At 42.7% G+C, this 16,910-nt stretch overlaps 1 protein-coding gene across 1 annotated transcript; it reads left to right on the forward strand.

Moving 5' to 3' along the window:
- The first annotated feature begins 11,495 nt into the window (after positions 1 to 11,495).
- On the forward strand, positions 11,496 to 16,426 carry DSPP (dentin sialophosphoprotein). Its single transcript, XM_004614373.2, has 4 exons — positions 11,496 to 11,546; positions 12,545 to 12,631; positions 13,039 to 14,043; positions 14,474 to 16,426. The coding sequence occupies exons 1-4, from the start codon at positions 11,496 to 11,498 to the stop codon at positions 16,424 to 16,426; spliced, it is 3,096 nt and encodes a 1,031-aa protein (XP_004614430.2).
- Positions 16,427 to 16,910: the final 484 nt, after the last annotated feature.

Here is a 16,910-nt window from a genome sequence, read left to right on the forward strand (position 1 = left end):
ATGTGAGGCCTACTCAGAAGCCGACTACCACGACCAGCTCCTGAATGAGATGCTTACTGTTTCAAGCGAGGAGAAGAGAGAGCCTGTTGGTTTCAGACCTCCTCCTACCTACCTACCTACCTACCTATACCTACTTACCTACCTACCTAATGGGGTCTAAAGGGGAGTAAGATGGCATTCTGACTCCAAGAAACAAGACCTGATGAATATTCATTTTGGAAGACAAAAATGAGAGAGTGAACGAACAATGAATAAATGAATGTGGCCGACCTGGGTTTGATTCCTCCGCCCCTCTCGGAAAGCCGGGCAAGCTACCTGTGGCAATTTCGATATGCCAAAAACAGTAACAATAAGACTCACAATGGAGATGTTACTGGTGCCCGCTTGGGCAAATCGATGAGTAACGGGATGACAGTGATACAGTCATACATCGTCATCATCATCATCATCATCATCATCATCATCATCATCATCATCATCATCATCATTCCGTTGATTGTTGATTTTCTCGAGTGGTCTCATTAACATCTCCTTTCATCTTAGCTCTGAGATTTTAGAAGCCTCTCTTTACTCATCCTTCCCAACAGTGCCACACTGGAGGCTCTTTCAGGATCAGGGGAATGAGACCCAGCATTGTTACTGGTTTGGGCATATGAATATGTTACAGGAAGCTTGCCAGGCTCTCCCATGCAGGCAGGAAACTCTCGGTAGCTTGCCAGGCTCTCCCATGCAGGCAGGAAACTCTCGGTAGCTTGCCAGGTTTTCTGAGAGAGAGAATAGGCTATATATATATATATATATATATATATATATATATATATATATATATATAATTTTATTTATTTGTTTTTTGACAAAACCAGTTCTCAAAGGCTATAACATGATACGCCAAAATTATAGTCCACTGGTGAGGACCCTCTGCACCTAAAGACTTTGATTCCAGAGACCTAACACATTCGGGCATCACTGGGACTGTGAACTGGGCTGCAACTCTGTGCCGCCCAGGGGTGGATTTTTCCTCCTCACCCTGTTTTCCTGCACGGAAAACGGCGGCGGCACCCACATGGCAGGTGCCATCTTCTAAGAGTCCTAACCCAGAGGTATTCAATTTTTACACTTGGGGCTCCTAGGGACTCATGGGAAGGGGGTGTAACCGGCACGCCCTCGGCCCAGATAAATTCGGAGCTGCTGAGAGTGAAATGGACCCTCAGCTCCTAAAGACTTTGATTCCAGAGACCTAACACATTTGGGCATCCAGCACAGCTTCTTACAGCAAGGCACTAGGACTGTGAGCTGGGCTATGCAACTTCTGGCAGAATTTTCCCTGGACTTTATACAGAAATCCAAAATCACGCGGATGCGGCAGCGTCCGCGAGACTTAACATCTATAATTGTCAGCAATGTGAAACGGTTCCTTTTGAACAGGTCTGACTTGGGGGGAAACTCCAAATAATAACAGTAAGCTTTTGTTGAAATATTGAAGGTTATTAATGTTGCAGCCACCTCTCTGGACTGTGAACTAAGCAAAAGCCCCACACCTGCCGAGAAGAGGAAATATCCCTCTTTCCAGGTTGTTTCCCATTTCAGGGAGAAACGCGACGTGGCGTACACCATACTATGAGGCGTGGGAAGTGGGATGAGGGAGAAAAAAAAAAAGGAAAAAGGAAAAAAAAGAGTTATGTACTTGGAGCAGTGGGGCTCCATATCTCTTCATTCCCAGCAATGGAAAACTAACTATCAAATGCTTCCTTGGTAGTAGGGCTGTCTCTCTTGGGTGGAAACTCCAACAACAATAGTGAGTTTTGTGTTGAAATATGGAACGTAATCAAGGTAAAGAGAAAATGAAGTGAAATTCATTAGTTATACAGTAGGGGGTGGGGGCGGGGGCGGGGGGGTATACTGGGATTTTTGGTGGTGGAATATGGGCACTGGTGAAGGGATGGGTGTTTGAATATTGTATAACTGAGACATAAACCTGAGAACTTTGTAACTTTCCACATGGTGATTTAATAAAAAGTTTTAAAAAATAAAAAAACAAAAAACAAAACAAACAAACAAAAAAAGTCCACTGGTGAAGTCCCTGCCCTTTTGGAAATCTGTGCACAGATAACTAACTAGAAAGATACAAATAGGGGCTGGGAGAGCAGTTCCCCTCCCTACCCACCCCCTTCACCATCGGCTAGAGAGAGAAACTGCCCAGTATCACATCTCCAAAAGAACACGATGACGTCTAACTGCCAAATCTCCCCAGGCTGAGAACTCTGGGGCCTTCTCAGAGTGGGGGCTGGCAGATTCCCTTCCCTGCCCGAAGGCACAGCAGGAACAGCTACACCCAACACCCTCAGTCACAGAAATGGCCCAGATCCACAACTGACCCCCTCCGAAGGCCAGGCCACCCAACTCTGGACCAAGCAGTAGCATACTTGTCATAAGCCTGTCAGCCCAGTGGGATCACAGCAACTGTGATGGGAAAGTTGCATAGAAGACCACCAAGCTCGAGGAGCCTAAGCCTTGTCTCATTTGCCAAGGCATCAAAAATCAGATGGGCCTAACACGTAATGCGATTCAGAGACGAACGCTGGACTAGAGCTGTTACCGACTGGATTACACGGGACGTCAAAAGACTGTGTGGCCGCCTACCAATGGGATGGACAGATTTCTTCGTCAAAACCCTGAATGAACGGTTTGAGGCTCTTTCTGTTCCTGGAGTGAGCAGGTATCACTGGGCTACACTAGCACGCGACAGGGATGAATGGAGACGTTACTGGCGCCTTCTCGAGCAAATCGAAGATCAATGGGATGACAAGTGATACAAGTGATATTAATACAGTGGAATGTGATACAAAAAAACAAAACCCCACAGTCCACTGGTACATGCAACAGTATGGATGGATCTCGGCTTAAAAACACAAGTCTCACACAAGAGTCCTTTAGGATGTAGTTTATGCAAAGTTTTAGAATAGGAACCACATTTGTTATGAAGGATATCAGATGGCTTCTGATTGTGGTGATGGGGGTCTGCTACTGATGGATTGAGAATAGGAAAACAGTTGGAAAAAACAACATGGAGTGACTCTGACCAAGCACAGCTCTCAGACAGAGGAAAAAGCATCCAAGTTCTGTCTACTGTCAGAGGCGGAAAATGGTGGCAAGAAATGCATTATTTGACACAGGCAAGAAGGGCGTGCTAAAAATTGAGAATGGAGGAAGGACAATTAAAAAAAAATAAATTCTAAAAAAATATTCTACATAAAATAGATTATTCTGTGTCTATCCCTGTCCTTCTGACTAGCTTCACTCAGCATGATACTCTCCAGGATCACTCATGTAGCAGCAAATTGCATGATTATATCTTTTCTTTTAGCCAAGTAGTATTCCACTCTGTCTATGTAGCATAGTTTCTTTATCCAGTTGTCTGTTCTTAGACACTTGGGTGGTTTCCAGGTTTTGGCCCTTGTGCTGCCATGGACATAGAAGTGAATTTCTTTTCTGAAAAAATGTTTTTGGGGCCTTGGAGCAGATGCCAAGAAGTGGAATTGCTGGGTCAAATGAAATTTCATTTCCTAGTTCTGTTTGAGACGTGTCCATGTTTTTTTTGACAAAATGGTTGAACCCATCTACCTCCCCACCAGCAGTGGATGAGGGTTTCTCAGTCCCTTCATGCCCAACAATGGTTGTTTTTATTATTTGTGATTGTGTCAGTCTCACGTGTGAGGAGATACCTTATTGTTGTTTTGATGTGCGTTTCCCTGATGATAAGTGATGAAGAGCATTTGTTTCATATCTTCCCACCACTCATCTGAAAAAGGTTAATATCCAAGACACATAAAACAGTGGTAGAGGAGATGAAGAGATAGATAGTCCAGCAGATAGGGTGCTTGCTGTGTTGGCCCAGGGGCTATCCTTGGCACTCTATATGACCCCTCGAATCCTCCAGGTGTGATTCCTGAGCACAGAGCCAGAAACAGCCTTCCACTTACTCCTGGTTGCTGCCCCAAAAGAAGAGAAAATCAAATCCAACCCAAAATAAGGCACTGATAGAACGTTCAAGAAAAACTAAACTAGCACAGTCATCAATAAATGGGGAAAGAGAGGAACGAAAACTTCCTTAAAGAAGACATGTTGATGGCCAAAAAGTATAGAAGTTTGCTCTTTAGCTTCAGAATAGTTGAGTTTTCAGAGGTCCTTTTATTAATGACTTCCAGTTACATCTATTGTGGTCTATAACTTACCTTGCATGGGTCAAAATGCCTTTAAATTTACTGAACTTTGATTGGGGGCTTAGAAAAAAGCACTAATTACTGAGAGATAATTGTGAGCTAGATGTATTGCCTGTATGGACCTTATAATAAGTTTTGGTCTTTTAAACATCTACTTTTAGAACTTAAACAAAATTTGATACATTTTTGAACATCACCATTTAGATGAGAGAGATTTCATAGGCATTGCTATTTCTAGATTGTAAAAGGCCCCCTCAGGAAACATTAAGGCTATTGTATATGGACAGTGGGTGGAATTATAGCACAGAAACTTTAATACCTACTTCAAGAATGATAGGGGTCTTAAATAGGCAGTCATATTTACTGAAGAAACCTAGAGTTTTCTTAGATTGCCAACCTTCGTAAGACGAGAAATGTCAGGGTGATAGAGTTTAAGTGGCTCTTTCAAATATGTTACACAGAGTCTCTATATTTAAGATGCAAAACAGCCTCCCAGGAGCTATTTAATTAAGTGAAAGTAAGTCTAGTCCCCTTGGAACCAAGGGGTTCAGTGAGCAAATACATACCAGCCATCGAAGGAAGTGGGGGAAGTTAATATGTGCTTCACAGACAGAGTGACACTGTGTAACCCCGTATCATCGACCCTAAACAGTGATTGGTTGAGAAAATGATCAAACTGAGTTTAAATTTCGACAGGTACAAAATTGCCATGCAAAAGTTCAGGATAGTGTGTCACTCTTAGTCTTCAAAGATAAGAAATCCTGGATTTTCAAAGTCCCCTTGAAGACTTTTAAGGTAAGATGGAACGTCTTTACTCAGAGCCAATGATTTCTTTGGAAAGAAATTAGAATTTCAGAGAAGACAATTAGATTTTAAGAAGTGAATCACACTTTATTTTTGAATCACACTTTTTGATTAGATATTTTCCCCTTCCCTATCTGAATTGTCCAATCAAAAGTATGTAAAAGGTGATAAAAAAAAGTTCTTCAGTAAGAGATATTAATTCTATCCAGCAGAATATTGTACCATTGTCTAGAATATGATTTTTCTAATAATAAGAATTTACTATATCAATTTTCTAATAATAAGAATTTACTATATCAATTTACTATATGCTTTAATTAATTTTTATTTAGAAATTCAGGTAATCCAGATTATAGAAATTCATCCTGAGCTTTCAAACTATGCTTTTTTACAAGTTAGAAGGGTTTGTAAATAAGCAATTATTTAAATTCTAGAGTATTAACTACAGAATATTTTATGCATAATGCGCTAAAACTTGATTAAAATAAGAAAAATAATACCTTGACTCTACTAGAGCTATTTTTCAAATGTAAATGTAATTCCATGATATTTAATAAAAAATCTATTATGATATTTAAAAACTTATTCTCTTAAGAAATAAATATGGATTTCAGAATTTGATTACAGAAAGCATTTTCTTTTTTAGTCTGGTTAATGCACTCGGCGATAAATTCATGTTTGGGTCCACAGCTCTGGTTGGCCCACATGAAAACTTTATGTGATTTCAGTGGTTTGTTGAGTGAAGGAATAAATACCAATTTACTTTGAATTGCTTAGTCCCTAGAGTGGACCATGGGCTTAAAAACATATTATTTTGCCAATTGACTTTAGTCTGTCAGAAGCTAGATGAAAACACATCTATGTGGTATGTTTAGAGTCTCACTTATGTCATACTACTTCGTTTTATAAAACAGATTATAGTTATGGGAAAACAACAATGTCTTACTAAGAAATTGGCCAATGTAGGTGGACTATTAGTAATTATCTGCTTAATTTTTTGGCTAGGGGAGAGTTTGGCCACACCGAACAGTGCTCAGGGGTTCCTACCAGTACAGTGCTCAGGAGGCTCTCACATGGACCAAGTGATGCAGGGGATCAAAACTGGATTTTCTGCAAAAAGAATATAAACTCAGCCCCTGGGCCTGACCTTGCAATGCCTATTAAGTGGCTTTAATTAATTTTTATTTAGAAATGTAGGTAATCCAGATTATAGAAATTCACCCTGAGCTTTCAAACTATGCTTTTTTTACTCTGCTTCTTATTGTTTTCTTGTCCACGTGCCAAAATCAACTACATTATTGCTAAATCTTATTTCATTGGTGGCAAGTAATAAAATCACCTACGGAGGTTTCACACAATTTTGAAGTCTCTGCTGGAACAAAATATATTGAGGCCATTTCTTTTTTTTTTTCCTTTTTGCTTTTTGGGTCACACCCTGCGATGCACAGGGGTCACTCCTGGCTTTGCACTTAGGAATTACTCCTGGCGGTGCTCAGGGGACCATATGGGATGCTGGGAATCGAACCCGGGTTGGCCGCATGCAAGGCAAATGCCCTACCCTCTATGCTATCGCTCCAGCCCCATATTGAGGCCATTTCTTAACGGTCAGTCCAACTCTGCAAACAATACCAAGCATTGTTGGCTGTAGTACAGCTTCTCTGCGGTGGGTCGGAGTATTATAGAGGCCAAACTGCTGAATTTCCACTGAGAAAGGGATGTGCATCAGGACCCTTCATGGCCTCTCTAGAACACCATGGGCCCTTCCAATCTCAGGGAACATTCACCCACAGAGTTTCGGCGATAATTAGATGTGTGACTGTAAGCACAGTGTAACTTCTGCTTGCCAGAGGGCTGCTTGTCACCGTATGCCCCAGAGTCCTGTGTCATATTCAGTCTAAGTCCTGTTTTACTCATCAGAAATTTAAAAAAAAAAATGGGGGCCCGTGTCTGGTGATGTCTGGTCTTGCGGGTCTGTCCTCAGGGATGAGTCCTGGCTGTGCCTGGTGGGGGGCAGGGATCAAACTTGGGTCGGCCACTTGTAAGGCAAGAACTCTACTCTCTGTGCTCTGTCTCCACCATCGATGGCAATTTTGATGAAGGTTGATCTACTTTCCTTTCTGCTGAGCAATTGCACTCCTTCATGTTCTTAGCAGTTCTAAAACAAATTGTCTTTCTGAGAAGGAATTGGCAAATATCTTTTCAACTTCCTCCCTCTAGCAGTTTCCATTTGCTTATTGATTTACTTTTAGTAGGAGAAAAGGACCAAGATAAATACTCATATGGAGCATTTGCGTAGCTTTAAGTTCTCTCCATTTCTTTAATTCAGTCACTGTCACTGTCACTGTCATCCCGTTGCTCATTTATTTGTTCGAGTGGGCACCAGTAACATCTCTCATTGAGAGACTTATTGTTACTGTTTTTGGCATATCCAATATACACAGGTATCTTGCCAGGCTCTGCTGCGTGGGCTCGATACTCTGGGTGGCTTGCCGGGCTCTGCGAGAGGGGTGGAGGAATCGAACTCGAGTCAGCTGTGGGAAAGGCGAATGCCCAACCACTGTGCTACATGATGAACTAAACATAATTGAAAACTACTTCAAGAAACTGGTTTCATACTTATTGTTATTAAATTTTTATTATAGTTCAGACACCGTGGTGACAATAACAATAAAGTTTATGGTATTAAAATGCACAGTTGCTGTACCCCACTCCCCACCAAAGTGCTCCCATTGTCTCTATGTCATCTCTAATCTGAGCTTCATTTCCCGCCAATATATCCCTCCTTGGGTTATCAGTTTTTTGGCTGGAGCTATAGCACAGCGGGTAGGGCGTTTGCCTTATAAGCGGCCCACTTGGGTTTGATTCCTCCGCCCCTCTTGGATAACCCGGCAAGCTACCGAGAGTACCTAGCCCGCACGGCAGAGCCTGGCAAGCTACCTGTGGTATATCCGATAAGACAAAAACAGTGACAACAAGTCTCACAACGGAGATGTTACTGTGCCCGCTCGAGCAAACTGATGAGCAACGGGATGACAGTGATACAGTGAATCCTTGGTCAACCGCTTCTCTTTAGTACTGTATTAAAGACATACATCTAGTGTGTCCTTCTCCTTGTACCTTATTTTCTTTAATATAGTGCCTTTCAACTTCACCCACATTGCAGAATACTGCACAACTTCATTGTTCATGTCTGCATAGTATTCCATTGTGTATATGCCATGTCTTTATCAGTCTGTCAAACGTTTTGGATGTTTCTACATGTTGGCTGTTTTTCTAAGCCCTGCAATGGACACGGGTGTTTCAATTAATACTTTTGTATCTTGGGCATAGATGCCAAGAAGTGGAATCACTGGGTAAAGCAGGAATTCTTTTCTTAAACTTTTAAGAACTCTATACTATTTTCTATAGAGGTTGAGCCAAATAACATTCTTACCAATAGTGAATGAGGGCTTCTTTTTCACTGCATCCTTGCGAAGTTTTTGATATTTGCCACTTGATATTTGCCATTCTCATCTCAAAGATGATATTTCATTGTTTTGATTAGCAGAAAATAACAATACTATGACATTTAATATTTACAAATATTATAGTACGTTTCCTCTATTGGCATTAAATTCAGCCAAGTCCATTTTATTCAATGGAGTAATATAATCTATAAATCCACTGGGTGTTCATGAAATGGAAGTAAAATTTTCTTTCTAATGTAATTATATCATTATATTAAAAAGCCAGTTTTTAAATAAATAGAAATTTTAATTATAAGTTTATATTGTCCACTACAACATATCAAATATGAATCTGGCCTCTCTGAATTCTAATAGAAAAGGGTTTATATTTTCACAAGTCTAATATAGAAATTGCTCTCATGTATGTGGAGATTGCTAAATATTTGGAGCAGTGCTAGGTATTGCCTATTCTAACAAATATTTATACACCAACAACATCCTTAAAATTTATTTTTATTTTTATTTATTTTTTTTCTTTTGGGTCACACCCAACGATGCTCAGGGGTTACTCCTGGCTTTGCACTCAGGAATTGCTCCTGGCAGTGCTTGGGGGACCATATGGGATGCTGGGGATTGAACCCGGGTCGGCTGCATGCAAGGCAAACGCCCTACCCGCCGTTGTGCTATCGCTCCGGCCCCTTAAAATTTATTTTTAAATTTGGGGGCACACTGGTGGTGCACAGGGCTTATTCCTGCTTCTATACTCAAGCATCACTCCTGATGTTGCTTAGAGGGCCATTTGGGGTGCTGGGGATTTGACCATTTGGCCAACCCAGGTTGGCCATGTACAAGGCAATCATGCTACACATCCAAAAGAACAAAAGCAACCGCTGTTGGAGAGGATGTGGGGAGAAAGGGACCCTTCTTCACTGCTGGTGGGAATGCCGACTGGTTCAGCCCTTCTGGAAAACAATTTGGACGACTCTCAAAAAATTAGATATTGAATTCCCATTTGACCCAGCAATACCACTGCTGGGAATATATCCCAGAGAGGCAAAAAAGTACAATCGAAACAACATCTGCACATGTATGTTCATCGCAGCACTGTTTACAATAGCCAGAATCTGGAAAAAACCCGAATGCCCCAGAACGGATGACTGGTTGAGGAAACTTTGGTACATCTATACAATGGAATACTATGCAGCTGTTAGAAAAAAGGAGGTCAAGAATTTTGTAGTTAAGTGGATGGGCATGAAAAGTTTCATGCTGAGTGAAATGAGTCAGAAAGAGAGAGACAGACATAGAAAGATTGCACTCATCTATGGTATATAGAATAACAGAGTGGGAGACTAACACCCAAGAACTGTAGAAATAAGTACCAGGAGGTTGACTCCATGGCTTCGAGGCTGGCCTCACGTTCCGGGGAAAGGTCAACTCAGAGAAGCGATCACCAACTACATTGTAGTCGAAGGCCATGTGGGGGAAGGGAGTTGCGGGCTGAATGAGGGCTAGAGACTGAGCACAGCGGCCACTCAACACCTTTATTGCAAACCACAACAGCTAATTAGAGAGAGAAAACAGAAGGGAATGCCTTGCCACAGTGGCAGGGTGGGGTGGGGGGGAGATGGGATTGGGGAGGGTGGGAGGGACACTGGGTTTACGGGTGGTGGAGAATGGGCACTGGTGAAGGGATGGGTTCCCAAACTTTGTATGAGGGAAGTATAAGCACAAAAGTGTATAAATCTGTAACTGTACCCTCAAAAAAAAAAAAAAAGATATACTTTTAACTCTAGGGAAAAAAAAATAAAAAAAAAAATTAAAAAAAAAAAACCAAGGCAATCATGCTATGCACTGTACTATTGCTTTGTCCCTAGAATGTATTTTTCTCTGGGCAGGAATGATATTACAACAGTTAGGGTGCTTGCCTTTCATGCGGCTAACTGGGGTTCGATCCGTGGCACCATATATGGTCCCCGAGCCTAGCCAGGAGTGGTCCCTGAGCACAGAGTCAGGCCCCACCCAAAACAAGAACAAAGAAACAGAAGAACTGTTTCCTGTGCTATGTCTGGAATACAGCAATCACCAAGATACTTTTTTTTTTCAGTCTTTGGCGTACACAGCAGGGCGGGCAAGTGGAACAAGGAAGAAAGCAGGCTGCCTTGTGACATTGCAGTGTGGGAGCTCCTGAAAGGGATGGAGATACCCAGTGTCCTCTGAGACAGCTTCAGAGAAGTTCTTAGAGCAGAGGCTTCTGCTGTGGTAATTAGGATAATCCTGGAGAGTAGGTTTTCCCGGATGGAGAAAGGTTATTCACAAAGCTTGTACACCTAGTAGCAGAGATAAATCCAAGTCTCCAAATTCAAACTTCGTCTTCTTTTCACTAGCCTAAGATTTTTCATGTTAGTAATGCCTTACTCTTACTGTCTATATAGATGCAGTGTAAGGATTTGGGTAGGTAATAAGTACTTCATTTTCTAATCCCAATCTGAGCAGAATTAGTAATACTTGACAGAATCTATCTAAACGTGATGTTATTACCACCAAGAGCAGTAGGGTAAAGTTGTGACCAAGCCTTTGGCTTATTTTATTTTACTTGGGGAAGAGTTGGGCCACACTCAGTGGTGGTCCTAGGGGCTTTGTGCTTGTGATACTTCCAGTGGCTTTTTTGAAAATCATGTGGTGCTGAGGGTGGAACTAAGACTCTCTGCAGTCCCATGAGTTTGTCTTTTCTACCATCGTGACAGGCCCCTTCCTTGCCCGGGCAGGAAAAGTCCAGGTAGGTTTGCTAGTGGTAGGAGACTGTAATGTCTGATAATGTCTCTGCATGTCACCGTGATGGTGCCTCGTTTGTTTTGAAACATGAAGTCTTAGCATCCCAGTTCTCATGTTGTAGACATACTTCTTGCCCAGGAAAAAAGTTAATTCTGATGGACTGAAAAATATACTAATGTGGTTATCATTTTTGGGATTTTAATAATTTTATGCTGTTCTCTTTTATAGCCATTGATGAACATTATTAAAGAAAATGAAGATTATTGTATATGTTTGCATTTGTGTGGCCGCATGGGCCATTCCAGTAAGTACAAGTTCCTCAAAAAACCTCCTATCTTGGTTTTCTCTTGGACCCAACATTAAAAAATACATACCCATAATAATTTATATATGTAAATATATATGCTTAAGACTTTATACATAGCTGAGTCTAAACATTTACATTCATTTGAAGAACTGATAAAATATCTTTGTTCTTTCAACAAATATATACTTCATACTCAGACTTCTTTTCTCCAATCCAAACTCAAGTCGTGTTGGGATTATTACTTTATTTTAGCTCCTTTGAAATGAATGTACAGTGCTGAGTTAACTGCCATCTCCTTGTTTGGGAACCACTCCTGCAGATTCTTGCTATAAAAATAACACACGTTGGTATCTATTTGGTGAGAATTTTCTTGTCTATTTCAAACATGCTCCTAACAAACACAGTAGTATAATACTTGATTTTTCTTATGCACTAGTTTTATTTATACCCAATGTTTTCTTGGGAATTGGGCCAGGACTATATTTAGGGTTGATATTACTCTATTAAAAGTCTTATGCAGAAATACCTTGTCTGTATAACATGCATATCTTTTATAGTGATTAAGTGATCTGGTTAATAATTCAGTAAATTGGTGGGTCTGTAGAGATAGCACAGCGGATAGGGCATTTGCCTTGCACGCGGCCGAGCAGTGTTCGATTCCCAGCATCCAATGTGGCCCCCGAGCACCACCAGGAGTAATTCCTGAGTGCATGAGACAAGAGTAACCCCTGTGCCTCACCAGGTGTGACCCCAAAAAGAAAAAAATTAAATAAATTGGTAATAGTGTTGTAAAATAGTACTGGAAGTATTTGTATACTTAGCTTAAATTCCACATAAGTCCTGTAGCAAACACTTCTCTTTTCTACCCCAGGGAAAATGTGTGTGTGTGTATATATATATATATATATATATATATATATATATATGTGAATGTATGCACATGCATGTACACAAAATGAAAATATGTGAAATTCCAATGTTTTCTACTTTGGTAGGTTCCTCAAATCAAACCACTGGAGAGACATGCTGCTGACCAGTCTATGAATGTAAATCTTCCAGAAAAATCAAAAGTGCCAACACAGGTATACAATATAAATGCTTCTAAGTTGTTTTTAGATTCTATTAACTTTTAAAAAATAATGCTCATACTATCTTTTTAAATTGTAGTTGAAGTGACATGGTTATACTTATACTAGTGGTTACACCATCCATACTTATGGTGTACAAGTTACTATCCCTCCACCCCCTCCAATGTGACTAAGTCACCCCCTATTTTTTTGGTCCCACTGTCACTGTTTAATCTTTTTCTCTTCTCCACCTTATCCCACCAGACTTGGTCATCTCACTTCTGAATTCCAAGTCCAAGAGTAGGTTTTTATTAAATTACACCTTCCCTTGTTTTGTTTCTTTATAAGCTATAGATGGATGCTTCTATTTTCAGTTTGCTTTGCATCAGGGTGACACCCATCTTCATTGCTTTCCTTTTCAGAATGAGTTAAATGCTGAAAACACCACCAGAGAAAATGGTGCCCCTTGGCATGAAAATCAGGGAGAAAGTCAGTCTCAGGTTCAAGACGATTACAAAGGAGAGAGAAATGGCTCTGAGTGGGCACCTGTAGGAGAGAAAAGTTCCTCCCATCTCACGTCAGCCAACGAAGTGGGGAACACCGAGGATCAGAATGTGGCCATGGGAAAATCAGCAACATATGGATACGATGAGATTCATGGACAAGACGCTAATGCCACAGCAAATGGCATCAGGGGCAAGGCACCAGTAATCGTCACGGACATTTCTGGAGCAACCAATGGGAGCGGTAGTATTGGAGACACTGAAGACAGTCCAAAGAACGGGTCTGCTGGAGTTGCCCATCAGCGCGGGGACAACCCTGCTCCCCAGGAGGACAGGCAGTACGTGGTCGAAAGCAGTAACAGTACCATCCCGGAGGACGGAGTACAGGGGACCACGTGTGGGAGTGAAGGAAATGCAAGTGGCACCACAGCTCAGACAGAAGGTGGGATAAATGAGAATGAGGAGGCAGGGGTAACCCCAGGGGTCAGTGGCACCAGCGGCAGGCAAGATACGGGGGTGGATAATTCTGAAGGGAATCCCAGTGGGAACGGAGAAGATGAATATGAAGACCAGGGCTCTGGCGATGATGATGATGACGAAGGTGATGACGCGGGGAATGGGCAAGTGGGCACCGGTAACCAGGACCAGGGGAGCACAGGGGCGGGGCAAGAAGACAAGGACAATAGCTTAGGCCAAGAGTCAACAAGTCGTGAAGACGATGGCCCCGGAGGCAAAGAAGAACCCCAGGAAGGTGATGGAGACAACACTTCCAAGAGTGAAGAGGAAAACGCTAACGTACCAGAAGACAAGGGTAGCCAGCGGGTGGAGAGCAACCCCAAGCCCAGTAACAGAGAAAACAAAGGTGTGGGAAGTGCAGTCAGTCAACAACTAGAGGCAAATGTGATTGGCAAGAGTCAAGCAAAGGTTAGTCTGTGAAGCTTATTGCTTTCAATGACAGTTGGTGTTTTCCCCTTTCCTTTCACCTGCCTCTCACAGTAGTACCAAAGCAAGCATCCAATGCCTGTCTACACCTAAATTACCTGGAAAATTTAATGAAAAAAAGAGAGTCCCTTCTAGACTCTAAATATAGAAAAATTTTAGACATTTCAGAAAATTTGATCACAATTTTAAAAAAAGCTGAAGTAAATTGATCTATGCATCACAGACCTGATTATAAAATTTCCTATTTGGTGAATGCATGAAGGGTTTTCAGAAGCACCGCTCCATGCCTAGACATATTTTTGAGGAAATGGAAGCTGAACTCTGTTTATCTGGTCACGTTCTTTGGTGAGTCTTCCTTACAATCTTGTCATTCACAAATTAATCTTTCTCCCCCTGCCCCATTTCCCCATAGGAAATAGAAACCAAAGGCCCTAGCCATGGAAACAGAAACAATACTACCAAAGTATTTGGGAAAGTCACCGAAGACAAAGAGAGTAAAGGACAGCCTGCAGTGGTCACAAGCAAAGGGAATGTCAAGACACAAGAAGTCAGCGTCAGCGCGGGACGTGGCCAGAAAGCAGAGCCCGGAAACACGTTTGGACACAGCAGAACAGGTAGTGGCAGTCATAGTGACGGCTATGACAGCTATGAATTCGATGATGAGTCCATGCAGGGAGATGACCCCAATAGCAGTGAGGAGTCTAAAGGCAAGGACGATGGCAATTCCGAAGGTGACAGTAATAGCAGTAGCCAAGGAGATGTCTCCTACAGCTCCCAGGAGTCAAGTGATAACGGAGACGATAGCGACTCCACAGGAGGGCAGGATGATGAGAGTGAGAGCACTTCAGACGCTAGCGAGAGCGACAGCGGTGGCCATGGGGACAGCGAGAGTGAGGACAACAGCAAGTCAGACAGTAGCACAGAAAAATCAGAGAGCAGTGACAGCAGTGACAGTAGCAGTGACAGCAGTGACAGTAGCAGTGACAGCAGCGACAGTAGTGACAGCAGTGACAGCAGCGACAGTAGCAGTGACAGCAGTGACAGTAGTGACAGCAGTGACAGCAGCAGTGACAGTAGTGACAGCAGCGACAGCAGCAGTGACAGTGATAGCACTGACAGCAGCAGTGACAGTAGCGACAGCAGTGACAGCAGCAGTGACAGTAGTGATAGCAGTGACAGCAGCAGTGACAGTAGTGACAGCAGCGACAGCAGCGACAGTAGCAGTGACAGCAGTGACAGTAGCAGCAGCAGTGACAGCAGTGATAGCAGTAGTGACAGCAGTGACAGTAGCAGTGACAGCAGTGACAGTAGCAGCAGCAGCGACAGCAGTGACAGTAGCGATAGCAGTGATAGCAGTGACAGCAGTGATAGTGACAGCAAATCAGACAGTAGCAACAGCAGTGACAGCAAGTCAGATAGTAGTAATAGTGACAGCAGTGACAGTAGTGACAGCAGTGACAGCAGTGATAGCAGTGACAGTAGTGATAGCGACAGCAGTGACAGCAGTGACAGCAGTGACAGTAGTGACAGCAGCGACAGCAGTGATAGCAGCGACAGCAGCGACAGCAGTGACAGCAGCGACAGTAGTGACAGCAGCGACAGCAGTGATAGCAGCGACAGCAGCGACAGCAGTGACAGCAGTGACAGCAGCGATAGCAGCGACAGCAGTGACAGCAGCGACAGCAGCGACAGCAGCGACAGTAGTGATAGCAGCGACAGCAGTGACAGCAGCGACAGTAGTGATAGCAGCGACAGCAGTGACAGCAATGATAGTAGTGACAGCAGCGACAGCAGTGACAGTAGTGATAGCAGCGACAGCAGTGACAGCAGCGACAGCAGTGACAGCAGTGACAGCAGTGATAGCAGCGACAGCAATGACAGCAGTGATAGCAGCGACAGTAGCGATAGCAGTGACAGTAGTGATAGCAGCGACAGCAGTGACAGCAGCGACAGCAGTGACAGCAGTGATAGCAGCGACAGCAGTGACAGCAGCGACAGCAGTGATAGCAGTGACAGTAGTGACAGCAGCGACAGCAGTGACAGTAGCGACAGCAGCGACAGTAGTGACAGTAGTGACAGCAGTGACAGTAGTGACAGTAGTGATAGCAGCGACAGCAGTGACAGCAGCGATAGCAGTGACAGTAGTGACAGCAGCGACAGTAGTGACAGTAGTGACAGCAGTGATAGCAGTGACGGTAGTGATGATGACAGCAGTGATAATAACAAAGGCAGTGACAGTGCATCTGAAAACAGAGGTGACAATCGCAGGAAGAGCAAATCTAGTAAGAAGCACAACAATAGAGGAGACAGCAGTGACAGCATCAGTGAAGGCAGTGATAGTAATCACTCAACCAGTGATGATTAAAGCCAAAATACCCACAAGCTTCCTTTTCTGAAAAGTGTATCTGAGCAACGGGTAGGAGATAGCTATTTCCAGGAAAGCAGAGCAAAGGGAGAAATACATAGAAGACGCATTTAAACATTCACAAAAATGCGAGGAAATCATACTGGTGGATTTAAAAACAAGACCCAACTCTGTGAGGGAGAATTGGAGGGCTTAATGTTTTGTCAAAAGTGTAAATTTAAACATAGAATGGAAAATTAAAATGTCATTGGATGCAGAGAGATAGGACAGTAGACAGAGCACTGTCCTTGCATGCAGCCAATCTGGTCCTACCCTGGGCCCCACACACAGGGCCTAGAGCTCTGCCAGGAGTGACCCCTGGGCATAGACAGCCTGGATAACCTCTAGGGGTGGCCCAAAAGCAGAAAAAGAAAAGAAACAAAAAAGAAAATATTCTTTAGTTCTTAACCCGAAACCTCAACCTGATTATTATCAGATAATAATC

Source organism: Sorex araneus, chromosome 5 (genome assembly GCF_027595985.1).
Source record: "Sorex araneus isolate mSorAra2 chromosome 5, mSorAra2.pri, whole genome shotgun sequence".
Lineage (NCBI taxonomy): Eukaryota > Metazoa > Chordata > Mammalia > Eulipotyphla > Soricidae > Sorex > Sorex araneus.

Bases quoted from the DNA above. Each gene is read 5' to 3' on its own strand.
- DSPP (XM_004614373.2), top strand. From the start codon at position 11,496: ATGAAGATTATTGTATATGTTTGCATTTGTGTGGCCGCATGGGCCATT. The intron at 11,547-12,544 runs GTAAGTACAAGT...CTACTTTGGTAG, and splicing joins TGGCCGCATGGGCCATTCCA to GTTCCTCAAATCAAACCACT. The intron at 14,044-14,473 runs GTTAGTCTGTGA...ATTTCCCCATAG, and splicing joins TTGGCAAGAGTCAAGCAAAG to GAAATAGAAACCAAAGGCCC.